At 47.0% G+C, this 26,360-nt stretch overlaps 1 protein-coding gene across 6 annotated transcripts in view; it reads left to right on the top strand.

Moving 5' to 3' along the window:
• Window positions 1–26,360, top strand: part of brd4 (bromodomain containing 4) — a 33,642-nt gene extending 7,282 nt beyond the window's left edge. The window contains exons 1-19 of one of the 6 annotated variants that reach the window (XM_080856882.1): window positions 4,552–4,646; window positions 15,932–16,313; window positions 16,963–17,100; window positions 17,227–17,365; window positions 17,584–17,966; window positions 18,132–18,506; window positions 19,240–19,368; window positions 19,481–19,702; window positions 20,049–20,275; window positions 20,541–20,908; window positions 21,049–21,153; window positions 21,280–21,663; window positions 21,947–22,819; window positions 22,960–23,057; window positions 23,284–23,434; window positions 24,102–24,232; window positions 24,593–24,798; window positions 25,014–25,323; window positions 25,751–26,360. In XM_080856882.1, coding sequence (XP_080713008.1) covers window positions 16,062–16,313; window positions 16,963–17,100; window positions 17,227–17,365; window positions 17,584–17,966; window positions 18,132–18,506; window positions 19,240–19,368; window positions 19,481–19,702; window positions 20,049–20,275; window positions 20,541–20,908; window positions 21,049–21,153; window positions 21,280–21,663; window positions 21,947–22,819; window positions 22,960–23,057; window positions 23,284–23,434; window positions 24,102–24,232; window positions 24,593–24,798; window positions 25,014–25,323; window positions 25,751–25,819 — 4,560 coding nt within the window. In that variant the 5' untranslated portion in view covers window positions 4,552–4,646; window positions 15,932–16,061 and the 3' untranslated portion in view covers window positions 25,820–26,360. Of the gene's footprint in view, window positions 1–4,551; window positions 4,647–15,931; window positions 16,314–16,962; window positions 17,101–17,226; window positions 17,366–17,583; window positions 17,967–18,131; window positions 18,507–19,239; window positions 19,369–19,480; window positions 19,703–20,048; window positions 20,276–20,540; window positions 20,909–21,048; window positions 21,154–21,279; window positions 21,664–21,946; window positions 22,820–22,959; window positions 23,058–23,283; window positions 23,435–24,101; window positions 24,233–24,592; window positions 24,799–25,013; window positions 25,324–25,750 lie in introns of those variants that run through there. The other 5 variants (XM_080856883.1, XM_080856885.1, XM_080856884.1 and 2 more) reach the window with 5 other exon arrangements.

The following is a 26,360-nucleotide window of genomic DNA, read 5'->3' as shown; positions in this document are numbered from 1 at the left end:
ACGAGGACTTAAACGTGTGTGTACGTGTGCGCATGAGTGAGAGAGGTCTGGTGAGAAGGGAGTGTGTTCACATGCTTCCCGGCAGTGCCATCTTGCTGCAGCCCCTGACCTCTTTGTGAGTGTTAGAGGAGCATCTGTGCGTGAGACTCCTACCTCGAGGCCCTTGGAGGGTGCCTCCACAGCTTTTCTGCCGCCAACTCTGAGTGTTACAGAGAGGAGGGGGTGGGGAGAGGTGCGACAGGAGGGTTGCTTATGTGCTCAGGGCAGGATCAGATTTCAGGGACGGAGAGGAAGACACTGACAGAGGGAGGGAAGGCTAGAAAGAGGGCACACGGGCCTGGTTTCCCCACATCTGCTCAGCGAGATTGGATCTGCATGTTTGACCTCAGCCTGGTAGCATGGCTTGCATTCCCTAGGGGTTATATCTTTCTCTCTCTTTTTTTTTTACTCTCTCTCCATCTTCCTGTCCTTTTCTCTTTCGTTTTCCTCATGTAGTCTCAGTCTCTCCCATCATCTTTTTTTCTTTACCTTTCACTCTCCGCCCATCCACTTTTGACAGACACTTCATCAAGCCAATGTGAAGTGATTATCTCCATTTCAATGCAAATATGCCTGTTCATTTCACTGGCTGTGTTTTTTTCTTGACCTGAGAACCACACACACACACACACACACACACACACACACGCAAAGTGGCACAAATCGGTTCCCGTAAGTGAGCTCCGTCTCTCCAGGCTGGGAAGGGATTACTCAGCGCTCAGCTATGTCATGATGCATCATCAGAACAGCTCACAACATGCCGGGCAGACCCCGAAGTATGACTCAGCAAAAAAAAAAACTTCTGAAAAAACTTTCCACGAATGTCCTGGAAGAAGGCATTTAACACCCCACCATTATCTCAACCCAGTGGCTTTTACAGTGAAGTTTATTGGGTACTGTTTAGCAGCATTATTTTCAGAGATTGGGGGGTGGGTGGCTTGATGTGTGTCTGTGTGTCTGTGTGTGTGTGTGTCTGTGTGTGTTAATGGATATGATTGATAAGAGGCTTCTCTGGCAGGGGATTCCCTGCTCAGTCTGGCGTCACGGTATTCCCAAGGATCCTAATTACTGCCGACTGTATTCTACTCTGACTGATGTGTTTCTTTTCCTCTTGTTTAGACTCCTCCTCAGGCTATCCTTAAAAACATGTTGGTTTGCTGTAACATCCAAATTGACAAGAAATATTTATATTTACACATTTCTGAAGGTAAAGAGCATTTTATAGTTTAGAAAGTAGAACAGTAACAACAAGCTTTTTCCCACTCTACTTCATTTTCTGCCATATTTTGAAAACGATTTATTGAAAATGTATTTCAAGACTTCACTCAGTTATTTGAATCACACAGGGCACTTTGCTCTATGTATTTAGCTTTTAATATAATAGCAAATAACGGTCTTTTCCTAATCATTTTTAAGTCCTTATCACAATGTCCTACTGGGAGAAACAAAAATTATGTGATCATAACATGAAACATGACGTTCTTCATCTTTTTCCAAATAATGCTCATTGGTTGCCACGTCAATTCCGAGCACGACAAAATAACAATATATACCTCTCTAGTGGCAGCACAAATATTATTGTAATATAATAAGATATTTTAAGTTTTTAAGAAACCGGCAACACTGGTAATGTGTGTGTTTTTTTGTGTGTTCCTTAAGTGACCTCAAAGTGCTTTAATTTATTTTTCCTCTTGCCTTTTTTTTTTTTTTAATGGCGCTTGTTTTCTTCGGCTCATGTTGTGTTTTATCAATAAATCACTGCAGGCCCCACTCAGTAGTTTCAAATATTTTACACGATCCAAACGGAAAGTAATATTCTGCAAGTTGGCAGATTCAAAAACGTGGGGAAAAATACATTTGTTTGTGGGGTTATGGCAGACCAACATAATATGGCAACATGGGTAATGGCAAACGAACATAGTCACATGTTCTCTCCTTGTCACACTCACGTTCACCCTGTTCCTAATATCTCTCTGGCCTGAAGTCAGTGGTGCTGTGCTGCTGCTGTGCTGCGTGGGTTCACTGGGTGGTCTTGGTCCTGGCGGTGGGGAGGAGGTGGCTGAATGGAGTCATGATGATGTGTTTGTGCGGCCCTGAATGACTGCCTGACAGCTGGTGGTCTCATGTAGTTGGTTAGGCAACACAGGCTCTTCCTCTATGGAAAAAAGAGAAGCTGTTTCTGTCTCTTCTGTCTCTTCCTCTCTCACTCACTGACAGTCAGAACACAGAACAGACTGAGCGTCTGTGATCGAGGAATAACATGCTTTACCGGCGCTGAATGAAGAGGCCACGTGTTGAAGCATTTACTAGTGCAGGGAGCACATGGGTGGATAATCCAAACGACAACAAAAGCAGAGATTGTGGAGCAGTTGAGCTGGAATTGTTGTTGTTCTTGCAGTTGAGCTTGAATTGTTACTGTTTTTGTATGTATTATTTGGGTTCACGCGGTCTGGTTCTGTCTGACATGTCATTGCCTTACAAATGTTGTGCATCAGAAGATCTCCACCGCTTACCTGAAAGAGACATTATAAAACGTGTCACTGTTTGTTAGTTTGTTTGTTGTTTTTTCTTGTTGAGAGGTCCTCCCCAAATGTCACTCTTCCCAGCCTCTAGTTGACCTCTCTCCCAACTTTTGCATTATCTTTCTCTGTGCCTCTCTCATGTCACTCTATTTCTCACACATCTTGAGTCTCCATTTTTGCGCGTGTGTGTTTGTCCGCGTGTGGTGGCAGCAGCGGGGTGGATGTGGCTTTTGTGTTGTCCGTGTCTAGACGTGTATGAATGTTTGAATCTGTGTGGGTGTGTTTGTGTGTGGAGTGTGGGAGCGGGAGAGCAGATAAGGCAGCCTTTGATTTGGTGGGGGGAGGCGTGTAGAAGATCATGCTGAAGAAGTGGGGGAGGGGCAGCATGGAATGGAAGGAAGGGGGTGGGGAGCTAAAGGTGTGTATTTGTGTGTGTGTGTGTGTGCATGAGTGTGTGTGTGTGTGTGCATGAGTGTGTGTGTGTGTGTGTGTCTGAGCGTGTGCGAGCGAATGAGAGAGACAGAAAGAGAGTGTGAGTGCAAGCAGGCAAGAGAGAAAGGAAGGCAAAGAGGGAGGGCTAAACTAGAGCTATTGATGGGGAAAGAGAAGGGAGGGGTTGAGAGGGAGAGCAAGAGAGAGAGAGAGAGAGCGAGCGCAAGCGACAAAGGGGAGGGGTGTGTGGGCTGAGGCTGTTTTCAATGAGGAAGCAGCCTAGCCATTTTCACCGTTGAGTAACAGCACGCTGCTCGCCGCCAAGAGAGCGAGGGAGAGAGAGAAAGAAAGTGCTCCTTCTGGATTTTTCTTTTTCGTTTTTTCCTTCCATTTTCACAAAAATACAGCAACCTGGGCTATCTTTTTGGCCCTCCTTCTTCCCCCCCCCACCCCTACCCCCACCCCTTCGCTCACTCTCTCTCCCTCTCCCTGTGTGTGTTGGTGTGAGTGAAGGCAGACCTGGGGTGGACACACAATGGGGCGAAGTGCCTGTGGCAACTGGGCCGTTGTGCTGCCGAGAGGGGGAGGGGGCGGAGAGAAGACCGGCACACAGAGGAGCTAACGCAGCCAGCCTGCCTGCCGGCCCAAGGCCTCCCCTCCTCCTCCTTCACTGCTGCTTGGGCTCACTCGCTGTCGCTAGCTCGGTTCTTTTCTCGCTCGCGCTGTCCGGCTGAGGCCGCCCAGCTCTTGGGCTTCCTTCAAACGTTTTCTCTCGGAAAGGGGAAATTGTCTCCTTCAGCATTGCACCATGGATTAACATCAGTGTGTGTGAGTGCGTGTGTGTGTTTGACGGCTCCATGGATTTCTTTGGGATATACGAGTCCATGCCGGAGATTTTGAGGTGGAACCCTTCCTGTGTTTGGGACTAGCAAGAAGGGATACCAAACTTTTTTGGTTTTATTTTCTTCCTTTCTTTTCTTTTTTTTATCTCCTTTTGTCTTTCAGTTTGGTTTCCTCTCACAGAGGGGCTCATAAATGGATTACAAGATGCATTCCAAATCAAATGATCTGCTGGATTTTCAGACACTGGATGCCCTTTTGGAAAAAATTGCACATTATTCTGTGGCCGTTAAAAGGTAAAGTCTTGCGAAATGCCCGAAATAGAAGCAGTTGTTTCTTTAACATTTGTGTAAATATACCAACACGAATTTAGTTTACTAATTCAAAACAAAGCCCTTGGGTTTGTATGTGTAACTTAAGGACCTACTCAGGTGAAAACACTGCGTTTGAAAGAAACCTATTTTCATTCAGAGTCTTCCGACATCAGCAAGCAGCAGTCTATATGTTTTATATTTTCCTCTGTTGTATTTTTAAACCAAAAGGAGTCTGTGGAGCCCTGTGAGGGTTGCATTGTTAGCAGAAAAGCTAAAAAGGCCGGAATAGCCAACCTCCTGGTGGGAGGGGTGTGTGTGTGGGGGGAGGGGGGATTTTAGAGGAAGAGGGGGTTGGTGTATTTGTTGTGGCAGCAGGCAAGTTTTTGGAAACCTGTCCTCACTGGGCAAGGCTCACTAGACTGTTCTGTGTATTCTGAGAATTCTTTTCCAGTAAATCAAGCTCGGTCTGGTCATGGCTGACATTTTGGACATCAAAACGGTACAAAGTTATTGACTGTTCTCTGTCTCACTGTCTCCATCTTTAACTTGTTGTTGTTTTAATCACTTCTACCAACATAATGTTGATATGAGTACAATGGGTTTCTGCTGATGACAGATGTCGGTCAAGCTAGTCAATGATGGTACACCTATATGCATGCATGCTATATGCATGCAGAGTGACCTCATAAGACCCAGAGCAAAGGTGCTAGGCTCAGGTCGTGAAGTCGATTCCTCAGCCTGACTGTGTTTGTCTGGCTGCATTGCAAAAAGTTTTTTTAACATCTAGCCAAGTAGGAGCACCCAGTGACCCCTGTAACATGACTCTACAAGAGCCTGGCTTGATTCTACATGTCTAGCACTGACTGTTAGCCCTGGGTAGTCATTCGTAAGGAGAAATAGGTCAGTCTGGGGCTCTTTCCAGAGGTTCATTTGAAGAAGTCAAGCTGACTATGACCTTTCACATGGTCCAGTGCTGTTAACCACCATCACCTTTAACTCAGCATTGGCATGCCTCAGGGTGAGTCTGTCTGTGAGCAATTCACTGATCTGGAGTGATCTTTCTCCTGTTCCAGACGCATGGAAACAATCGAGACTACCAATTACCAGTACTGAGTGGCTTTTCTGAGCAGCAGGTTGGGCAAAGATGCCCCATGTCAAAAATTGTCGAAATGCCCTCGTTCTCATTTTCTGAACAGGGTATTTAGTGTTATATGGTGATGGGGAAACCATCTCCTCTCCCTTCACTGCACTGAGCTCCATGTTGTCTTTTCGGAGGAGGCTTTCGTTCTGGAGGTCGGCAGACGTGCGTCTCCCTAGAGGAGCAGACTTGCCGTGGCTCCACTGTGAAAGAGGAGAGGTAGGGATGGATGAAAGGAGGAGTGGAGTGGTGGTGTAGTTCTATGCAGGCGCAGTGGCATTCATTATTAATGATTTAGCTTTCAAGCAAACAACCAGTAGCTCTCATGCTTCACCACCAGTGTCTACAGGGGCCTCTCTTCTCACCCCGCTGGAAAGGTTCATTGTTTCATTTTTGATTGTTGTTTTTTTTTTTAATTATTGTTGTGTTCCTCTTCTCTCCCTCTGTGCGTCACAGGCTGGGTTTGGTCTGCTTGCAGAACCAGATTTCCTAGTGCAGCAGCTTCGCAGTACAACTAAAACCATTTCCTCTCCAGCCTAGCATTCCACAGAACTACATAATGATCTATGTCCTGGTCAGAGGTCAAACGCTATTCCAGAGAGGCCAGGCAGGATGGAAAGGCAGAGGCAGGAAGTCGATCACCTTTCCCAGAAGTGTGTTTGCAGGTTTACTACAGTGGTGTTAGGTGAATGGAGGCAGAAGGGGATCTGATAGGGCTGATAAGGTCAGAGCAGTTTGTTCCGTAATCTTTAGTCACAGATGGGTGTTTTACACCCACACTGGTAGGTCTATTAGCAGGTCCTCTGAGCAATCCATTAGTCATACAAGAGGAATTTGAAGTGTGATTCTGACTGAACATTACACCAACACAAAACAGTACGTGACTGGAGTACGTGTGTGAGGGAGAGAAGAAGTGATCTCTGACTTACCGTGTTCTCACAAGGCTCTCACAAGGCTTCAGACAAAATTGTTTCATGACATCTTTCTTTAGATATGATCAGACCAGTGCATTTGACACCAGTTGGTCTATCACACGGTTGCAGTGAGGTTGCACTGCCAGTCTTCATTGTTTGTTTGACTCTGATATCATCATAAAACACACAAGCAAAGCAATAATAATAGAAGTACTAGTGGGAACACATGTATAACTCATAGTTTACTCATAATAACAGCCTCTTATGAGCATTAAAGATCCCTTCAGATCATAGTTTTAGCAGTAGCCTCCTTCAGTTCCTTATGACATATTTAGATTAAAGTCTTTGAATACTAAAACTACATTGATAATATTGAACACATTGAAGGCTATCTTTGCTTATTTAAACAGCTTCTCCCACTGTGCAAGTGTATCTTATTTTCATCACACCTTTTAATTCAGAATAATTTCAAGTAATTTCCAGTATTACAGGTTGTCTTCTGCAACATTCTCAGCTGACCTTGAAGGCAGCGCATCAAGTGAAAGCAGCACAGGAACCATGAGTCATGACCTCAGGAACAGGTCTGGGTGTGCCCCGAATTCACATTGCGCTACCTCTTTGAAGTTTCAACCAAATGACAAAAAAAAACAATCACAACTGGGCCATGATGTCAGAACGATTAACCCCCTGGAGAAAATGGCCACTAGGTCTAGGTGATAGACCTATTTATTTAGCCCACATTAAACTTGAGGACAAGATAGTGCTGACAGTCTTGGTCCTGCCATTAGGTGAGCCAGTATATGCTATTTATCAGCTTTTGTGACAATTCTATTATGCTCACATAGGTGATAAAAATGATCACCTTCATCATGTCTCTACAAATCCTATATGTACACAAGTTATACACTGATTAGATGTTCCAGTCAGTTTGTTGTCAGACTTTATTTTACTCTTGGCTCTTCAGTGTACTTTCTGACCTGGCCAGTAAGTCGCATACACTTTTGCTGTGGTGTAGTGTGTGTTCACACGGTGATAGATATGGTCCTGTGAGCGCTGCAGGCTGCTGAGAAGCCTGGTGGAAGGGAAAGAGTTTGTTACATTTCTCCAGGAATTTACCCTCACCACTATTGATTCTCATCATGCATAATGTTCATGGTTTGGAACATCAAGCACAACTGAGCAAAAATTCATATTTAGCCCTTCATTAGTGTCAACATCAACCTGAAAATCTCCATCTGAATCAGCATCTGCTTGTCAAATTGAAATGTTTCTGTAACGCTTTCAGAGATTGTAGTTGACAATTCAAACTTGTCACGCCAATGAAAAGTAACATCTTGCATGTCAGTTTACTTGCGATGCCAGTGTACTTGCGATGTCATTGGACGTGTCACTGTCAGTGTAGCTGTCCTTGGTTTCTACAAGAAATTTCATCTTGTCTTATTGACAAGATGATGAGGGCCAGCAGGTCAAGTTAGTTTAAAAAAATATATCACTCATCTCATGAACTCCCGAGACTATATGATGGGAAGACTTAAACCATGGGGCCCCCAAAATCAAGCTAAATGGTACTTAAAATTAAGAACAAAACACTGTCTCATCAAAGTTGGCCATTATCCAACCTTACCGTAATTATTTAAACAGTAGGTCACCTGTGTTATTTCATCCAATAATTCATCCTAAAACAAGTGCATTTGTACTAGTACCTGGTCAAAGAAACCATTACATATATTTCCATGGAAGTGATTTCATTATTGCACACACTGATCAGTTAGTCACTTGTTTTATTAAATTTGTAGGAACAAGATCTTAAGTACACAAAAGCTTGTCCATAAGAATTCATGTCATGGGAGCAAGGTCTTGATGTTTGTGCATATTAAAAACTGATGGGAGCTGGTTCTTGTTTTCATACCTTATCTTGAAAATGTATGATGATACCTTACTAGTACCATTTCTCCTGCTAGATTCCCATTGTAATACTTACCTCAAAGAGAGCTGTTTGTTTTTGGCAAAATTGACAGGTCTAGCGCCCCTGCTGGCTTGCTGTAGTGCAGTGTGTAGATCCGATCATTCCCATGTGTTTCAATGACAACATTTTAAAACACTATTCTACTATATCGTAAGGAGGCGTAGATACACTTGGGAATTAAGTGCTTGCTGGCCTTTGCTGGTAGAGACCGGATGCTGCATCGCATCGCTGCCAACATATCACATTAAGTGTTTTCCTTTGCGTTGAAAAAAAGGTTAAAATGGCTTTTTGTTCAGAAATAGAGATCAGTGATTTTGAATTAATTTTCTCTGACTTGTTCTAAACCCTTTCACCTGTCAAAAACATCAAAACGGAAATCCTATGAGTATGGACCTTATCTTACATTAAGGGGTTTCCTTTATGGAGAAAGCTAAACGTTCCAAAATAGCACTCGATGATCACCAAAGAAAACCGAAATCCAAGGAATCAGGTCTACTTTATGTTAGCCCTGTTGTCTCCAGTGCCACCCGTAGGCAAAGGAAAGGCTTAATGTGTCTTAACGGTAATGAATGATCACTAAACATCTCTTGGACATCTGGTGTTATAGACAAGTAAGCTACATTAAGCCACATTGAGTTTTTTTCTTACAATTGCAGAAAAGCCTTAATGTCTACCAACTAATTTCATATTTAAAGACCTCACTGGATAACTGCAAGTCAAAGAAGCCCTATTCTAAATGGTACTTATGGAACTTTGGGACCGATGGGACATTGGGCTCTGAGAATACTTCGTAACGTTGTATTTGCTTATTTTGTTGGTGTCTGTCTCCCTCGTCAGATGCAATATCATTTGATTTATATTGATATATGGTGGTCTACCCAGCTATTGGTATCTTTTGATATTATATAATTTAAACTCAAATTATAGTGAGGCAAAGAGAGGTTGTCTTGGTTGTTTTCAGCCATTTAAGCAGGTCCAGCTTGCAGTGTCTGTTAACAGCAGATACAAGATCCATCTTTTACCCTAGATATTGCGTTTGTACCTTTTCCTAAGATTTCAAGTAAGACAGTTGTTACCGCCTAAAGAAGACAATTTGATTCATCTGATAATTTCTAGTACTGTAACATAGGGTATGGTCCTGTGACCAATGTTTGTAAAAAGCAAAGATAATGTATATCTTGATGCTCACCTTTTTACACGCTGTTACTGCAAGTTTAATAAAGACCGTCTGTAACGGCAGGACCTTGGTACTGGACAAGGTGGCGGGCCCACCACATAAGTAGGTCTACCTGACATCTCTCATCTCTGCTGTGCAAACTCTGGCTCTAAATTTGACAACATGTTGGATGAATTTTGTCCTCATTTCTATGAAACAGTAGGGCATGGAGCCACAGCATCCAAATCATTTACTGTCATTGGTGCTTACGGTGGTTCTTATAGCAGTTGATGTTCAGCTGTACCAGCACAAGTATGGATAAATGCTATGCTAAGTTTAAATACTCTAAACTCTGACTCTCAGACTGTGGCATATTTAGTTCAGATCGAGCCATGATGACAGAAATGGAGCCTTTAGTCAACAAGAAAGGTAAAATCAATTTAAAAGAAATATCACCACCACTGAAATTTCGCACAGTTTATTATTCAAGAGGAAATGTACAGATACATTTGTTAGCAGGCTAAAGATTTTATTGTTTAATACTACAGGGCAAATAACGCCAGACAGTAGTTAAGTCACTGAGTACTGCATAGGACCAGTGATGTAGTGGGAATTCTTAAAGTAACACTATGCAACAATTTGACACCTTTTGAGGTATGGTTTTATAGGCAACTAATTTTGGTACCATCTTCAAATTCATTTTAAAAGCATATGGTCATGTGAAGGACAGATAAACACCTGTGTCTTCCCCACTAGCCATCCAAGATATGCCCTATGTAGTTCTGTGTAACGGGCTGGAACAACTTGCACAAATGGAAGATAATCTTTCACACACATGACATTGCCGGTTTTACTGCCAAAAGACCCCAGTTAGTGTGTTGGCAAGCTTCTATCAGTGTCAGCTGGGCTATTGGTGGTGTTTGCAAGGTTTTTGAGTGCCTTTTAGGTAGTAATATGACTAGGTTTGGAACAGAAGTCCATATTGCTGCTTTAAGCATTGAGATACTAATGTCGAGTCTAAACAGTTCTCTTGTGCATTTCAATGTCCAAATCTGACTAAACACAGTGTTTGTTCAGAGAAAAGATACTTTCTAATGTAAGCGATATGCACTACAACCCTGTTCAGGACATGTACCATTTTTCAGTTATAGTAGCATACCAGTTTAAAGGCTAGCCTAAAACCTCAAACGCAGACCTAGTGTTAGCCTCTCATCTGATCTTTCATCCGTCAACATGTTTAATATTAACCTTTACCTTTAGTATGTGTTTAGTCTTTACCTTTACCTTTAGAATAAAATGTTCTTTTACCACGTGTTGAAACACTTGAATAGCTCTGTTTGGGTCGCTGCAAAATGACGGACTTTCTTGCATCACGTTCATGTACCATCCCCACATTAAAACATGACCTAAACCAGCTTTTTTTTTTTTTTTTGTGGCATTGCACCATAAATCAGTGTAGGCCTTAGTCATCTTACAGTATTTATCTTTTAACTGGATACGAAAAAACTCAGTGCTAGTGCAAACCCTAGTGCACAAATTAACTGAAGATGATTTTAACACTTTTCTGTACATATTGGTCTACTAACTATTTCCAATAAGTAAAGAAGACAAAATGTAGGTTAATACGTTAATAATATAAAATTAAAAACATTTTTATGTTCAGTATCTGTCAAATAGTAGGAAAATAGCCCTAAATGGTTGTTGTCTGGAAGTCTGATCTTGCACACATGTGGTAGCTGGTCTGCATAAGGTAAAACAGTACCGTTTTATTAAGGACTTTGGGGGGTTGGATTCAGCAGTAATTGCAGCAATGAATGATCATGCTGCCCGTTAGAGGCCATCTGGTCTTTGTGTGTGGGTGTGTATCTGCTGAATGAGTGTAGGTTGTGTGTGTGTTTTGCAGTGTCTATTTTGTGTGCATCTGCGTCTGTGTTTATGCGAGTGTCCAAGGTTTTGTACCGAGAGAGACACCTCACCAGCCTGAGCCGACGCACACACTGCTACACACAGTCTCTGTTTGACTCCTGAAACAGCCCCTCGCTCCTATCGCCCAGCTCGACTCCTGAAACAGCCCCTCGCTCCTATCTCCCAGCTCGTCTGCGAAGCGCCGGTTCCCGTTGGCTGTCTGGTGGCCCATTTCCTGTGTAAAAAGCTTATCTGGTCAGGGCTGCTCCCAGACAACTCCTACGTGATGAGCAATCCTCTTGCTGCCCAGTGGGCGGTTTTGCTCATACTGTTGGTACTGGTGCTCTGCCGCATGACCTGGTTTGGACTGCCATGTCATGTTTGCTCCTACAATTACACAGAAGTGTAAACATACTGTTGGAATTGAGAAACTTTCCGGGACATTTTGTTGATCAGTGATTACGTGCCCTAAGGGCCTCATGTGTTTGTTAGTGTGCACTCATAGCACACCTGGAGTACACACACACACTAATGTGTGTGCTGTTGTAGAAGGGAATAACCTGTGAACATTAGGGGAATTCTTAATCAGTGTGGTTCTGACCAACATCCTTGACCGACTTGGATATGATAGTGTAAAATATTTTTTTCTAGCTGTTCAAATGCACTACCAAGTGAAAGACTTTTAATGTTATTCCTAACGTTTTAAACTTCATCAAGCCTTAAATATTAAGATCTCAGGCTACAGTTGTTAAATCTAAAATATCAGCCCATGTTATGGCATACAGTCACGGAAACCACATGAGAGAAGTGGAGGAAGCTCCAGTAGTTGGCATTGCTCCTTTCTCTTTTAAAGTTTCAGCACCAACACAGGTGAGGGAGTACTCTTCTTTTTCTTCTTCTTCTCACATTTATCACAGTGCAGATTCCCTCCAAAACAGCAAATGCATTTAATATGTGACACAAGTGCCCCATTCTCTATGTCCTTTTATAAGGGCTGTACTTGAATCTTGATGGGTAAATTGAAGGCCAAATGTCAAGCTCTCTGTTCAGTTTAGCTGCTTGGCTTCTAATCTCCTGCTGTGTAAAAGCAGAAACAAGGTGTGCCGATACTTTTACATTTAAACATTTACGTGCGAGGCCCCTTGAGCAATGACTGTGGTACGCGAGGTTCAAGGCCCAGGAGTTCACCAAAATACAAATGGAAAAGGGAAGCAAATCAGTGCAGTTGCACCATCACTTACTTTCCCACCGTGTGTTTTAAAGATTTAGCCCCTCGCACCGTATTATGTGTTTACAGATCCAGATCCTTGTGAACAAAAAGAAAAAGTTTTTGATAAATGAGGAGACGCTCATACCCCCTCCACAAAGTTAAAGATAGCCTGTGTCAGAAGGCTTTGTGTGTCTAGAGCCATAGGCTTGGTATGAAACAATTGAAATCTGCTCGACGGCAAGCTGTTAAAGGAACACCTTTAGTCAACAACATTATAAGATTAGTAATGTAGGCTTAGGTGTATCTCAAGTCTGACAGCCGGATTAGATCATTCAGGTCGTCTCTTTTCATGGACCAGGCACAGTGGCAACTCTATGGTTCAGCCAAGCTAATTGGAGAGTTCACGCCAGGTGAACATGACCTGGCCAGGATGATCTCTGCGAGCCTAGCAGCATTCACAATCCACTGGTTGTTTTGACTGGATTTGCATTCAACCGCATTCCGTCTCGTTTTATTGCGGTGTGAATCGCATGGTTGCCGCCTCGCGCAGGGCCTTGTATGCAGGGCTCAGCCCAGGCCTGGCAGGTCCCAGACAGCTTGGCATTTTTTCCTCCCGAGTCACGCTGTTCAGCCAGTCAGTCCCCCCTCTGTGCATTTTGGGAAAGAGTCGAGGCGATCATGTGACCTGGCTGCCACTTGGCCTATCATAAAGTGAGTCATCAAGTGTGTGGTCAGTTTGTTGAAACTAAGCTCTGGGTGTGTTTGTGTGTGTGTGTGTGCGTGCGTGCGTGCGTGCGTGCGTGCGTTTCTCCTCCCGCCTGTTCTCAAATCAGTGCACACGCACCCACACACACACATACCATTTTTGAACCGCTCATTTTGCTGGTGTATTTCCCTCTTTTGGACGTATTTTTAGCAGAGGAGTTTTTAGAGCATTGGCTGGCCTTGGGGCTCACAAGTATCTTAGCTGTCTTTGTACTCTGTCTTGAACACAATGTCCCCTGCGTCAGGAGTAGCGGGTCGGGGGCTGGAGATGGGCTGGAGATGGGGGGGGGGGGGGTGGAACAGTTAGTTCGTCTAGAGCCAGATGATGACGACTAGCGCTAACCTAAAAAAAAAAGAAAAGGGGGAAAAAATCCTCCCACATCACGAAGCCTCCTGTGAGACAAGAGCTGGAGAAGAGCTGGGTCCTACATGGGACGAACCACAGGCCTCGCCATGCCAAAACCAGAGGAAAAGATTTCTTTCATCGCACTGATAATATCTGATCTGACTGACTCTTTTCGGGCCACTTCCCAGGTAGTGCGAACGTTTAAGGAACGGCCCCCTAATCGGCCCTTTCAGCCTTTCTGTTTCCATTGCAATTGTCCATTGCCTTTTTGTGAATTGGCCCACAGCAACTGTAATTTGAGAACCGCACAGTCGTCCTCATCTTGGCTTACCCTTGTTTACCGTGTTACGGTGGACTCTCGTCACTTTTGGTCAGGAAATGGTGTTTTGAGGTTTTCATAAGGATGACGACGGAAGCGGGCTTCTATTGTTTTGTGGCGCTTGTGCTACACCGCACTCTATGTTACTATGCTACTCTCCTTACACTCTGTACTCGTTTGTTTCCTTGGGCAGGTTCAGCGGTTCACATTAGCACATCCAGGCCTATTCTTGTGGAATAGTTCAGAGTGCCTCAGCAGTACAGCTTTAAGCCATCCATTAGTGGTGCCTCCCCATGTGGCTACCTTGTGTACATATCCATAGGAGTAAGAGGAAGCAATCCTAGACAATTCCTACCTAGGTGCAAATCCAGCGAGCCTCCCCAAAGAACAATCTTATGAAATTGAGCCCTGTTTCCCTAAAGATTTGCTGTGCTACAACCATTGTTAGATGGCAGTGTTATTCATTTTCAGCACGTGTCTGTGTTGTGTCTGTGACCATAACATAAAGATGCTTTCGGAAGTGCAGCCCTAGATCAGCAAGGCTTCCTCTGTCAGCCAGCCTCTGTTAGCAAACAGTCATCAATGCCTCAGAAACACTACCATCCCCTACCTCTCTCTTTCTTCTTGTGACTAGTGCCAGTGGGTTTTGGTTAGCTGGCAGATTTGTGCTTCTGTTTAATGTAAGAGAGGTGAGTGAGTGAGAGAGAGGGAGAGAGATCGAGATCGAGATCCCTCGAGGAGCCCCAGGGCCATGGCATGACCTGAGGTTGGCCTGTGGTTGTGCCGTGGCATGCCAATCCACGCTGCACACTCCACTGCAGTGACCTCTCCCTAACCCTCCGCTACCATGAAGAGATCAGTTATATGAGCCCCGGGGCATTCTACTCCTGTTTCTAGCATAGCCACACACACTCGGACAAACACACACACACTCGGACACACACAAACACTCGGACACACACACACTCAGACACACACACACACACACACACACACACACTCGGACACACACAAACACTCGGACACACACAAACACTCGGACACACACAAACACTCGGACACACACAAACACTCGGACACACACACACACACACACACACACACACACACGTATCCAAGACTTCCATAGCCTTGAAGTGTGTTATCAACCCCCCCACCTTACACACAGACAGAAAGACACACAGACAGACACTCACACGTATCCCAGACTTCCATAGCCTTGGAGCGTGTTATCAGCCTCCCAACCCCACACACACACACACAGGTGCAACTCTGCTGTGCACAGAAGCACTAACAGCCACGCTTCTTTGTGATGTCTCCGTCCTTCATCTTGAAGTACAGGATGTTGATGTCTTTCAATGTGCATCAAATGTTGTGTTGACAAAGCAATATACAGGAGGCAGCGTAATGGCTTCAAGAAAAAGGGAGGGAAAAAATGACAACGAAGGCTTTCAGTCTCCACTCAGCCAATTTGTGGAAGGTGTGGCAAGCCTGAAATTGCATACTGTTCATGACACATAATGAGATGAGAGAATCTAAAATCGGTCCATGATGAAAGAGCACCCCTCCTCCTCCTGTACTCTAGTGGGTACACTGCGGTAGAGGAAGGAAGAAGCTGGGAGGAAGCGATGGTTCCCATGGGAATCAAGCTGAATTTTAGGTTGCTGCTAGCGACAACGACAGTGACAACATCAACTGATGCAGGGATGCTGCAGATATGGAGAGTGGTGGTGGGGTGGGCGCCTTACTGTGCTAGTGAGGAGGAGGGACATTTAAATGGATGCAATTACTTCATGCAAGTTAAGATCACAGAGTGTGCGAGTGTGTTCATATGATCATGGTAGTGGGCGATGTGCTGGTGGTCTCTGAATTACATAAAGTTGATGATGAAGAGAATGATTGATAAAGAGTTGACCATAGTGTCTGGATGTGTGATCGGTAATGTCTAACGACTTATTTTTCGACTCTTTTTCTCCTCCCTCCCTTCTCTACCTGCCTATATTCCTTATTCTCTTCCTGTCTCTTCCCCCCTTTGTCTCCCTCCTCCATCCTTCCCTCCTTACAGAGAGCCCAGCGAGGAGTGCAATGGAATCAGCGGTCCTCTCTCTGTGGAGCCCGCGCCCGGCTCGCGGCTGAACGAGTGGTGTCCCGCCGGCCCTCCATCCGCCCCTGTGCCCGCGCCACACCTCGCCAGCATGGGGGACGGCCTGGACGCAGCGCAGATGTCGGGCACCAGCAGTAGCAGTGTGCACCATGGGCAGCTATCCTCCACGCCCACGGTGCCCACCCATAACCCGCCTGCCCCAGAGACCTCCAATCCCCAGCGACCCAAGCGCCAGACCAACCAGCTGCAGTACCTGCTCAAGGTGGTGCTCAAGTCCCTGTGGAAGCACCAGTTCTCGTGGCCCTTCCATGCTCCCGTAGATGCAGTCAAGCTCCTGCTGCCTGTGAGTTTGAGACCTTTTCTAGTTCATGACTTCCATAGTCATGATTGAACTTCTAATGCACATTTGTAGCAGCCAATGAGCTGTAGAGATTAGTAAGTCTATACTGATTGCTTAGTGGCACATATGTCAAAATGAACTGAACAATTGGATGATATTAAAGCAGAGGTTTTAACAGTTAACACTTGACTGTGAACCATAGCCCCTCAAAAAGAAAGTAGTTTTAACCACGAATGAACAGAGTGTGAAATTGACTTATTTATGGCTGGTGTTGGGTGTTAGGTCTTGATCGATAACATTATGGTGTTGATGTCAGACACTTAAAAAAAAATTGAAAGAGATTTTGCTCTACCCACTCGTCATTTCAGCTAAAGTCTGATGGTTTATACGCCTCAATCTTTTTTCTCTTTAGTTTTTTCTGCAGATTGATTATAATATGACACCAAAAACATTCAGCAGCAAATTGTTATATGAAGTTCCAAAATAGCAGAGGTTTAGTATATAGTCTTTGCCTTTTGTCCAAGCCAAAACATAATGGAGTTGAGCCGATGTTTGTTCAGGTTGTTCTGCGATATCTTTCAGTTAGATACGATAAGTATTTATTATGAGAAATGGCTGTATGGAAACATGGAGTGTGTTATTTGTCCTGCAGGATTATTACAAAATTATTAAGTGTCCTATGGACATGGGAACAATCAAGAAGCGTCTTGAGAACAGCTACTACTGTAACGCCCAAGAATGTATCACAGACTTCAACACCATGTTCACCAACTGCTACATTTACAACAAGGTACGGCGCCTGTTTTTCCACAGCTTCTGGCATTCATTGTTACGAAACCTGTCTGCATAAAAGCGCTGTGTGTGCTTGTGACGTCGTGCACCTGTTTGAACCCTAATCACGTGTCGCCCCCTGCAGCCCGGGGACGACATAGTCTTAATGGCGGAGGCCCTGGAGAAGATGTTCCTGCATAAGATCTCCGACATGCCCACGGAGGAGACGGAGATCACGGTGATGCCGGGCAAAGGGCGCGGCCGTGGCAGGAGCCGAGACCCAGGTACGGGGCCTTCCCTGTGTGGGTTCAGTCATAGGGCAGCTGTGGTGAGAGAAGACCTCGCTCACAGCTGTTGCCTAAAGGCCCTACCTACTCATGTGATTTCATGTGTGTGACATGGACCTGAAACATGTCTCATACTCTTTGTAATTATCTTCATGATTTCTTTGTATTTCTCTCTTTCCTTCTTTCCCTCTCTTTCTATATATATCTTCTTCCAGGCCTTATCTTGAAACCAGGCTCTGGCCGGGACTCTCCGTCTACGGCCTCACAGACGCGCGGACTGGCCAACATGCCCCCAGGACCGCAGACCAGAGGCCTCCCACAGGGCCCCCCCCAGCTACCTCCCCAGCCCATCATGCAGCCCATGACCTCCCGAGTGCCCCCCTTGCTCCCCACGCACGCACCACAGCTGGGGCCACCCTACTCAATGGGCCCGTTGGACTGCGCCCCCCAGCCCCCGCCCATTATAAAGTCTGTGCCTCCCCCCGCCCAGACCGCCCTGCCTCCCCTGCCTCCCCTGCCGCTCCTGCCGCTTCTGCCGCCTCTGCCCATCCAGCAGAACGCCACGCCCATCCTCCAGAACGTGCTCCCTCCGCCCAAAGTGAGTGTTCAACTTGAGTTCATATCTTGATATTTTGTGTTGATAGCTTTAAATCCGCTATCAGATTTCTTTGCCGATTTTGTTTCCCACGTCTTTGCCATTCTGTTTTTCCTTCATCATCCCCTCATGCTTACCTCACCTTTTAATTCCCATGCTCCTTTGCAGCAGAGGAAAAGCCAGAAGAGGAAAGCCGATACGACGACGCCCACGGCGAACGACCAGCTCAGCGAGTCCTCGCCCGCCGAGTCCAAGTCAGGCAAGACGCTGCCACGGCACGTGAGTGTGCGGCCCGCCGCCAAGATGCTCAAGAAGGAGGCGCCTGACTCGCAGCACCACCTCGGCATGCTGGCCATGGCCGGCTCGCACAGCCCCAAGCAGCAGGAGCAGATGCGCTACTGCGCCAGTGTCGTCAAGGACATGTTCTCCAAGAAGCACGCAAACTACGCATGGCCCTTCTACAAGCCCGTGGACGTGGCTGCGCTGGGCTTGCACGACTACCACGAAATCATCAAACATCCCCGTGATCTCGCCTCCATCAAGGTTCGTGTTCACCTGCGTGCACAGAAGCCACGGTGCGGTGGTTCTCACAGCTCTTGAGTGGAGCAGTTACGCTAGAGAGAACAGGCAGGGTGTCTTCAATGTAGACCCGGCAAATATACATTGCAAGTGTTCTTGCAAAGCAGAACTGGTACAGTGGACATTACAGGATAGATTCTTTTTAACAGGCATCAGCACATACTTTCTGTGAGGCAGTGGTAGTGGTGCAGGTGTCTCAACATCAGGGAACATGACCCCACTTCAGAGACCTCTGTCAGACTTGACTTATGGTGCTGGTTTTGACGATCAGTAAACTTGTTCTATAATAGATAGCTTGATGGAGGATTTGTAATTAGCTTATTGTAAGATGTACTGCCAGAGCTTTGCCATTTATGATCTGCTATGGTTGCAATTTGTGTCCCCAAAACAGAATTTGTTTTGTCAAGTCAGAGAAGGTTTTCACTCCATTTATTTTAATGACAGACCTCTGCTGCCGTTAATTCTATCCAAATAGCTTCCCTGTAATGTAAATAGATATTTTAGGTTAAAGCAAAATAAAAAGATGGATGCTTGACATTTGATACAGTACTTGGCATAATCTTGGGATGGGATAATGGATAATTATTTATTACTTATTGCCTACAGTTAATGAAGCTTGCCTGAGTGAATAGTTTTTTTGTGAAACTGTCCCTCTAATTGTGGAAAGGACTCCACTAAATGCCCTCTCTTGTTGTAGGTGAAGTTGGATAACAGGCAGTACCGGGACGCAGAGGAGTTTGCGGCCGACGTGCGGTTAATGTTCTCCAACTGCTACAAGTACAACCCTCCTGACCATGAAGTGGTTGCTATGGCACGGAAACTACAGGTACGTGTCTCCTGAGTGGTACATCCCCAGCTCATGTCACTTTTAGATCGGTGCCAAAGCCATGTCCAGTTCACCTTGTCCTTAAGTGTTTCCCTCTGTCCTCTCCGTTCAGGACGTGTTTGAGATGCGCTTCGCCAAGATGCCCGACGAGCCCGAGGTGACACTGGCACCCGTGCCCGCTCCCATACTCCACCCCGCCCCTGTCAAGACGCAGCCCCCCATGGCCCCCCCCTCGTCCTCGGACTCCTCCAGCGACTCGTCCTCCGAGTCAGACTCCTCCACAGACGACTCAGAGGAGGAGCGCGCTCAGAGGCTGGCTGAGCTTCAGGAGCAGGTTAGAGGACTGAACTCTCTCAAAGCCTACAGCGTCCCACGCAAGGGGGTCGTTGAACAAGAACTTTCATTAAATTAGGTTTCTATAGTTCCAAATACTCTATTCACGGTTCCCACAGTGGTCGCTCAGTCGTGTTTCTGGGAAATGCAGTCCAGGAGGACTAAGAATCCTTCCATGTTGACTGCTGTTTATGTTGTAGACCACAGTAGTGTTCCTGTAATGTATTGGTTAAAGCAAGGTGCCATCACCAAGATCATTGATACCTAAACTGTGAAAATATATCTTTACTGGGTGTCACTTAAGAGGAGCATCTCCTGACCATCTCCCCCGCCCGATCTCTCCACAGCTGAAGGCCGTCCACGAGCAGCTGGCTGCCCTGTCTCAGCCCCAGACCAGCAAACCAAAGAAGAAGGAGAAGGAGAAGAGGGAGAAGAAGAAGGACAAGCACAAAAAGAAAGCGGGAAGCATGGCGGCATTAGACGAGATCCCAGAGCCCCAGATCCCTGCCCTGCAGCCCTCTAAGAAGATCAAGAACAATAAGGATCCGCAGCCTAAGAAGAGCAAGAAGCCTGGGTAGGGCATATGTGCCTTCTTCTGTTCTGTGTCTGTCCAGCTGATTGTCAGGTTGATTTAGTTCTTGGGAGATACATGGGAGACACATGGGAGTTTTTCTCTTTTGTTGTAGTAGTGTGAACATTTGCAAACAGCAGTACCAACAACTCAAATTATATTCTAAAGACTATGAGAGGTTGTTTTGAAAATGAGTTCCACCTAAATTTCCCAGAAATAAATAGAATCCTTTCCTAATCCCCATTTCACCCTCTCTCTCTGACTGCAGTAAGAAGGACAGCTTGAAGATAAACCGCACCATCCCTACCCTGAGCGCCATGCCGCCCACGCTGCAGCCCGTGCCAGGCCTGGACTCTGAGGAGGACCTGCTGGGGTCTGGCGGTGCCACCGGGGGAGGCCCAGACAAGTGTAAGCCCATGACCTACGAGGAGAAGAGGCAGCTGAGCCTGGACATCAACAAGCTGCCTGGGGACAAACTGGGCCGCGTGGTGCATATCATTCAGTCGCGCGAGCCCTCGCTCAAGAACTCAAATCCAGACGAGATCGAGATCGACTTTGAGACGCTCAAGCCCTCCACCCTGCGAGAGCTGGAGAGATACGTGTCCTCCTGCCTGCGCAAGAAGAAGAAGCCTCCTGGTTAGTGGCTCTGGGTCGTATATTACATTTTAATCATGGTCCTATGATCATTTGACTCCTGTGCATTACAGACGTGGTTCAAAATATACTTGCTCATCAAAAAGATGAGTGCTAACATTCACTGACCTTTCACCTTGCAGAAAAGACCATGGAAGCCCTGAGTGTAACCAAGACCAAGGGCTCCTCCTCTGACTCTGGCAGTAGCAGTGAGTCCAGCTCTTCAGACAGTGAAGACTCCGAGACAGGTGAGACGGATACGACCGCAGAGGTCAAAGCTCAGCAAAGCAACTCTGTGTGGATCAAAATGACAATGTTGTGCATATTGGCCAATGTCCTTCGCTCACTCTTGCTGGCTTTTTTTTTTTTTTTAGCAGGAATGGCATCCAAGCAGAAGAAGAAGGGTCTCTCGGGGAAGGAGGGCAAAAAGCTTCATCACCTGCCCCACATCGCCCCGCTGCCCCTGGCCCAGGTGCTGCAGCCCACAGCCCAGCTGAAGCTGCAGCAGCCGCAGCACCCGTCGCCTGTGGCCTACGTCCCGCCGCCCGTCGCGGCCCTGGAGTCCTCGCAGCACCTGGAGAACACGTTCGACTCCCTGCCCAACTTTGGGCCGCCCCTCATGCACCTGTCCCACCACGCCAGCGAGTCCTCGTCCCCCGCCGGCCCACCACCGCACCTGGGCGCCCCCCAATCCGGCGGCTCTGTGTCCCCTGAGACCCATCGGTTCCTCAATCAGCACGCCATCCTTCCCCCTCCAGGTACAAACCTCTGGAAGACACTTATGTCTGTCTTAATTGAAGCAGAGGACAGGACTGCTACACCTCTTTTCAGTGGTTTAGACTTCATCTATTGTAGCTAAACTTATGATGGTTGCTGAAATGGTTTTAAACCCAAATTACCCCTGGAAAGGAAGGTTCTGCCTTTGTTCATAACTCGGGTGTAAATAAGTGGAATGTCACATCCTAATCATGACTGACAAGGCATCTGTTCTTTTTTTCTTTTCTCCTCCATCTTTTCCCTCTCCTCCTCCTCTCTGTTTAGCCCTGCACAACGCCATGCCTCAGCAGCCTTCCCGGCCGAGCCACAGGGCGGCCCCTCTGCCTCCCAAGCCCCTCCAGCAGACCATGTCGCAGCAGCAGCCCCCGCCCCCTCAGCAGGCCCTCCAGCCTCAGCAGCTCCAGCCCCAGGCCCAGCCACCCCCCCAGCCCCAGCCCCCCCAGCACCACCTACCCCCCCACCTCATGCACCCCCCACAACCCCTCCGACAGCGCCCGCTCTCCCCACCCACCCTCACCCCGCAGGGCCTGCTCTCCTCCCAGCCCCCGCAGATGCTGCTGGAGGACGACGAAGAGCCCGGACCCACGCTGCCCCTCAACCCCAACCTGCAGCTCTACCTGCAGCACCTACAGGGCAGGCAACAACAACAACAACAACAACAACAACAACAGGCATCCCTGATGCAGTCCCTGCCTAATAGACAGCAGCAGCAGCAGCAGCAGGCAGGGCAGCCTCCTCTCCTTCAGTCTGTGCAGGTCCAGTCTCAACTGGGCCCGCCGCAGTTCCCACCGCAGTCGCAGACCCAGCCGCAGCCTCCGCCATCCCACCAACCCTCCAGCCAGCAGCAGCAGCTCCAGCAGCAGCACCAGGCCAGGCACATGCAGCAGCAGCAGCAACAACAGCAGATGGGCTTCCCCCAGGGCCCCATGCCCAGCACTCCTACGCAGTCAGCGTCGCATAAAGTGTCCATACCCTCCAGTAAAGCACAGCAGATCATCCAACAACAACAACAACAACAACAGCAACAACAACAACAACAGCAACAACAGCCACCGCCACAGCAACAGCAGCAGTCGCAGCAATCTCAGCAGCAGCATCCTTCTCCACGTCAACACAAGGCAGACCCCTACAACACAGGTGAGTGACAGGTGTCTATGCCTGACAGTGGCCCCTACACCCAAGTGCATCTCCCAGGGGGGGAGGCAAGAGGGCATTTCCATGCTCCTTTGCGATGCGCTAACTCAAGTTCTGTGTTGTTTTCTTTTGTGTCGTTGCAGGCCACCTGAGGGAGTCTCCGCTCATGATGCATTCCCCCCAGATCTCCCAGTACCAGCCCATGCCCCAGTCTCCCCCCCACACTCTGCAGCCCAAAAAAGTGAGTCTCCGGGGCCATACTTTGTTACTTTAACTCCAGTACGTATGTGTGTAATAAAGTGTTTGGACATAGTCTTTTGAACAACACGACCGCTTGTCTAGAGGGTGTAATGGTTGCTCTGTCTGTTTTAAGAAAGGCGTAATGTTCCATGCTGAAAGGGTGTTGATGTGTTTATGTTATAGTTTGTTATGCTCAGCTTTACTGATCACTGGTGGTATTGTGTTAGGAGCAGAGGCCTCCCTCAGCTCTGGGCGGGTTGAAGGAGGAGAAGCTGCCCCCGTCGCCAGTGATGCGCGGAGAGCCCTTCAGCCCTGCCATGCGCCAGGAGCCCCACAAGCACCCCGAGGCAAAGGCCATGCCCGGTCACGGCCAGCAGAGTGAGTACCAGCACCGCATGGCACTGCACCACCTCTTAATCAATATGTGCTTTGTGACTGCTGGGTTGGTTTTTGTGTGTGTGTGTGTGTGTGTGTGTGTGTGTGTGTGTGTGTGTGTGTGTGTGAACTGAGCAAACGCACATGTATTTGACTCTGTTTGTATCTCCTTTTTAATTTGATTTATATTGAGTGTTTGTGTCAGTCTGTCTTCCCCTTTTATCTATCTTTTGCAAGTTACTTTTGTGTGTGTGTGTGTGTGTGTGTGTGTGTGTGTGTGTGTGTGTGTGTGTGTGTGCCTGTGTGTGTGTGTGACTGTGTGTGTGACTGTTTGTTTGACTGTGTGTGTGACTGTGTGTGTGTCTGTGTGTGTGATTGTTTGTGTGACTGTTTGTGACTGTGTGTGTGTCTGTGTGTGTATACACGCAGTGTTTGACTGTGTGTGTGTATGTACGCAGTGTGTGACTGTGTGTGTGTGTGACTGCATATGTTCTGTGTCTAACTTTAACATCCTTTTTTCTGCTTTTGTGTGTAATGTTTAAGTAGTGTGGACGTAGTGTGTAAATTTGACTGACTGTCTTCAGAACAAGTCCTCTTCCTCTGTGCTCAGAAGCATGCCTGACCCCGTACCTTGTTAGTAACAGTGTCTCACCATCTGATGTATTTCTAGGAGAGCCCAAGTCGTCCGACAGCTCGCGGCCCGTCATCCGCTCCTCTGAGTCCAGTGGGCCGCCCTCAATGCAAGAGAAGGACAAGTTCAAGCAGGAGCCTAAAACACCCGTCGCCCCCAAAAAGGTACAGGTGGGTCATGGGACTGCTCTGCCCACACCCCTCACTGCACGTCACAACACATCACCTCACACCTGGAGGGATTTTAAGGCTGTTCGAGATAGCGAAAGACATACACAAGCTAATGACTTACAACACATCCACGTTAGGAAGAATGTGAACGTGATTGTCAAACGACAAAAAGGAAAGTTGGATTGTAACAATACCATAACTTGTCCACAGTTCCAGAGTATTTCTACAACATTGTGGTAACACTATGCAGTGTTTTTTGACCTTATGTCTTGGACCACTGACTGCCAAGTGTAGTTTTGGTAAGCACATGTGATAGGAATCATCACTGAAAGCTGCATTTCCCCTGTGGTGGTTGAACAGGACGTGAAGTTAAAGAACATGGGCTCATGGGCGAGCCTGGCCCAGAAGTCCACTTCTACGCCATCGTCGGCACAGAAGTCGTCGAGCGACTGCTTCGAGCAGTTCCGCCGTGCCGCCCGCGAGAAGGAGGAGCGGGAGAAGGCCCTGAAGGCCCAAGCCGAGCAGGCGGAGAAGGACCGCCAGCGCCGTGAGCAGGAGAAGCACCGGTGAGCAGGGTTTCAAATCAAATCAAAATAATAATTCCAAAGCAGTAGGCTGCTGCTCCATTACTGACGGAGTGTTAGCCAAGCTGTCGTCCTGCTTTTTGTTTTGACATGTTGGCTAAAACAGAACTTTTACGTTAAACACAGTGTTGTAAACTTTGAGTTAACTCACGTGACCAATTGTGAGTTGACCTCTTGACCTCTGCGACCTTCCTCAGGGGTCGAGATGAGGAGGATTCGCTGGAGCCGAGTCGCCGGCAGCACGAGGAGCCGCGCCGGAGGCAGGAGCAGCCGCAGCCACAGCCGCCGCAGCAGCAGCAGCCTCCACCGCAGCAGCAGGTGCAGCCGCCCCAGCAGCAGCAACAGCACCCAGCGCATTCACAGACACAGGGCCAGGTCCATTCGCCAGCCACCCCCCAGCCATCGCAGGCTCCCCCCACGCCACCGGCCTCCAGCCAGAGCGCGCTGGACCAGCAGCAGAGGGAGCTCCTGCGCCGCAGAGAGCAGGAGCGCAGGAGGAGAGAGGCGGTGAGGAACCACGCACTGCAGCCTTATGGGGCTGCCGCTTTATTACACACCTGCTATGATACACACACACACACACACATAAATATATTACACTCAACATAAATATAAACGCAACATGGTTCTCAATCTCAAAGGTTATAATAAGTTACGTTTCGTGGAAGGACATTTCTGAGTGCAGTTTGTAAATAACTATGGCTACAGATATGAATTTGTGCACACCGAGAAAGAGAAAAAAGCTTTTGGTGAGCATTCAGAAATTACGTATTTTATTTCAGTTTATGAAACGGGGCCAACATTCAACACGTTGCATGAATAGATTTGTTCTGTGTATGTACACACACATGTACATTTTATTTTATTTTGTGTCTAATGTGTGTAATATTATACTTTAGTGTTTAATTTGTGTATATGATTTATTCTCTTTCAGATGGCTGCTATGGTTGACATGAATTTCCAAAGTGATTTAATGGCCATCTTTGAGGAGAACTTGTTCTGAGAAGGATTATTTTAGCTTCCTACTGAACTGAAAGGAATTTCAAAACAAAAACAAAAAAACTAATAAATACACAAGCAGATCTTGAATTCCTCTGAGGGAGAAAAAAACAGAAATGGGATCATGAAAACCGCAAACGCACGGGACGATAGGTTTTACAAAACCCTGACGTGAACCCTGAACCTCTGAAACAAGCCTGCCAAACTGGTACAGGCTGCATCCATGAGTGAAAAGATGGCCCTGGCCTCCTGCGCTCGGAGGCGTTGAGCCCCCTTAGCCTGACTGCCACAGCCGCCTTTCTGCGGCTTCCTTTTCCTGCGGATGTGACGTCGTCATGGCAGCAAAGGGCCGAAGAGGACTTGAATGGCACACTGCTTTGCGTGACAGAGCAAAGAGTAGTGGCAGCAGAGCAGCACGCCGCCACCATGGAGCGGACGATTGAATCCGATAATGATTTAAATATTCTTGATTATCTGTTTAAGGCATCCATGAACTGTCATGCGTTGTGAGGGGGGTAAACAAGAGGCTGTTTTTTTTTTTTTCT

Source organism: Sprattus sprattus (genome assembly GCF_963457725.1).
Source record: "Sprattus sprattus genome assembly, chromosome: 18".
NCBI lineage: Eukaryota > Metazoa > Chordata > Actinopteri > Clupeiformes > Clupeidae > Sprattus > Sprattus sprattus.
This window is presented reverse-complemented; position numbering and strand designations above follow the sequence as displayed.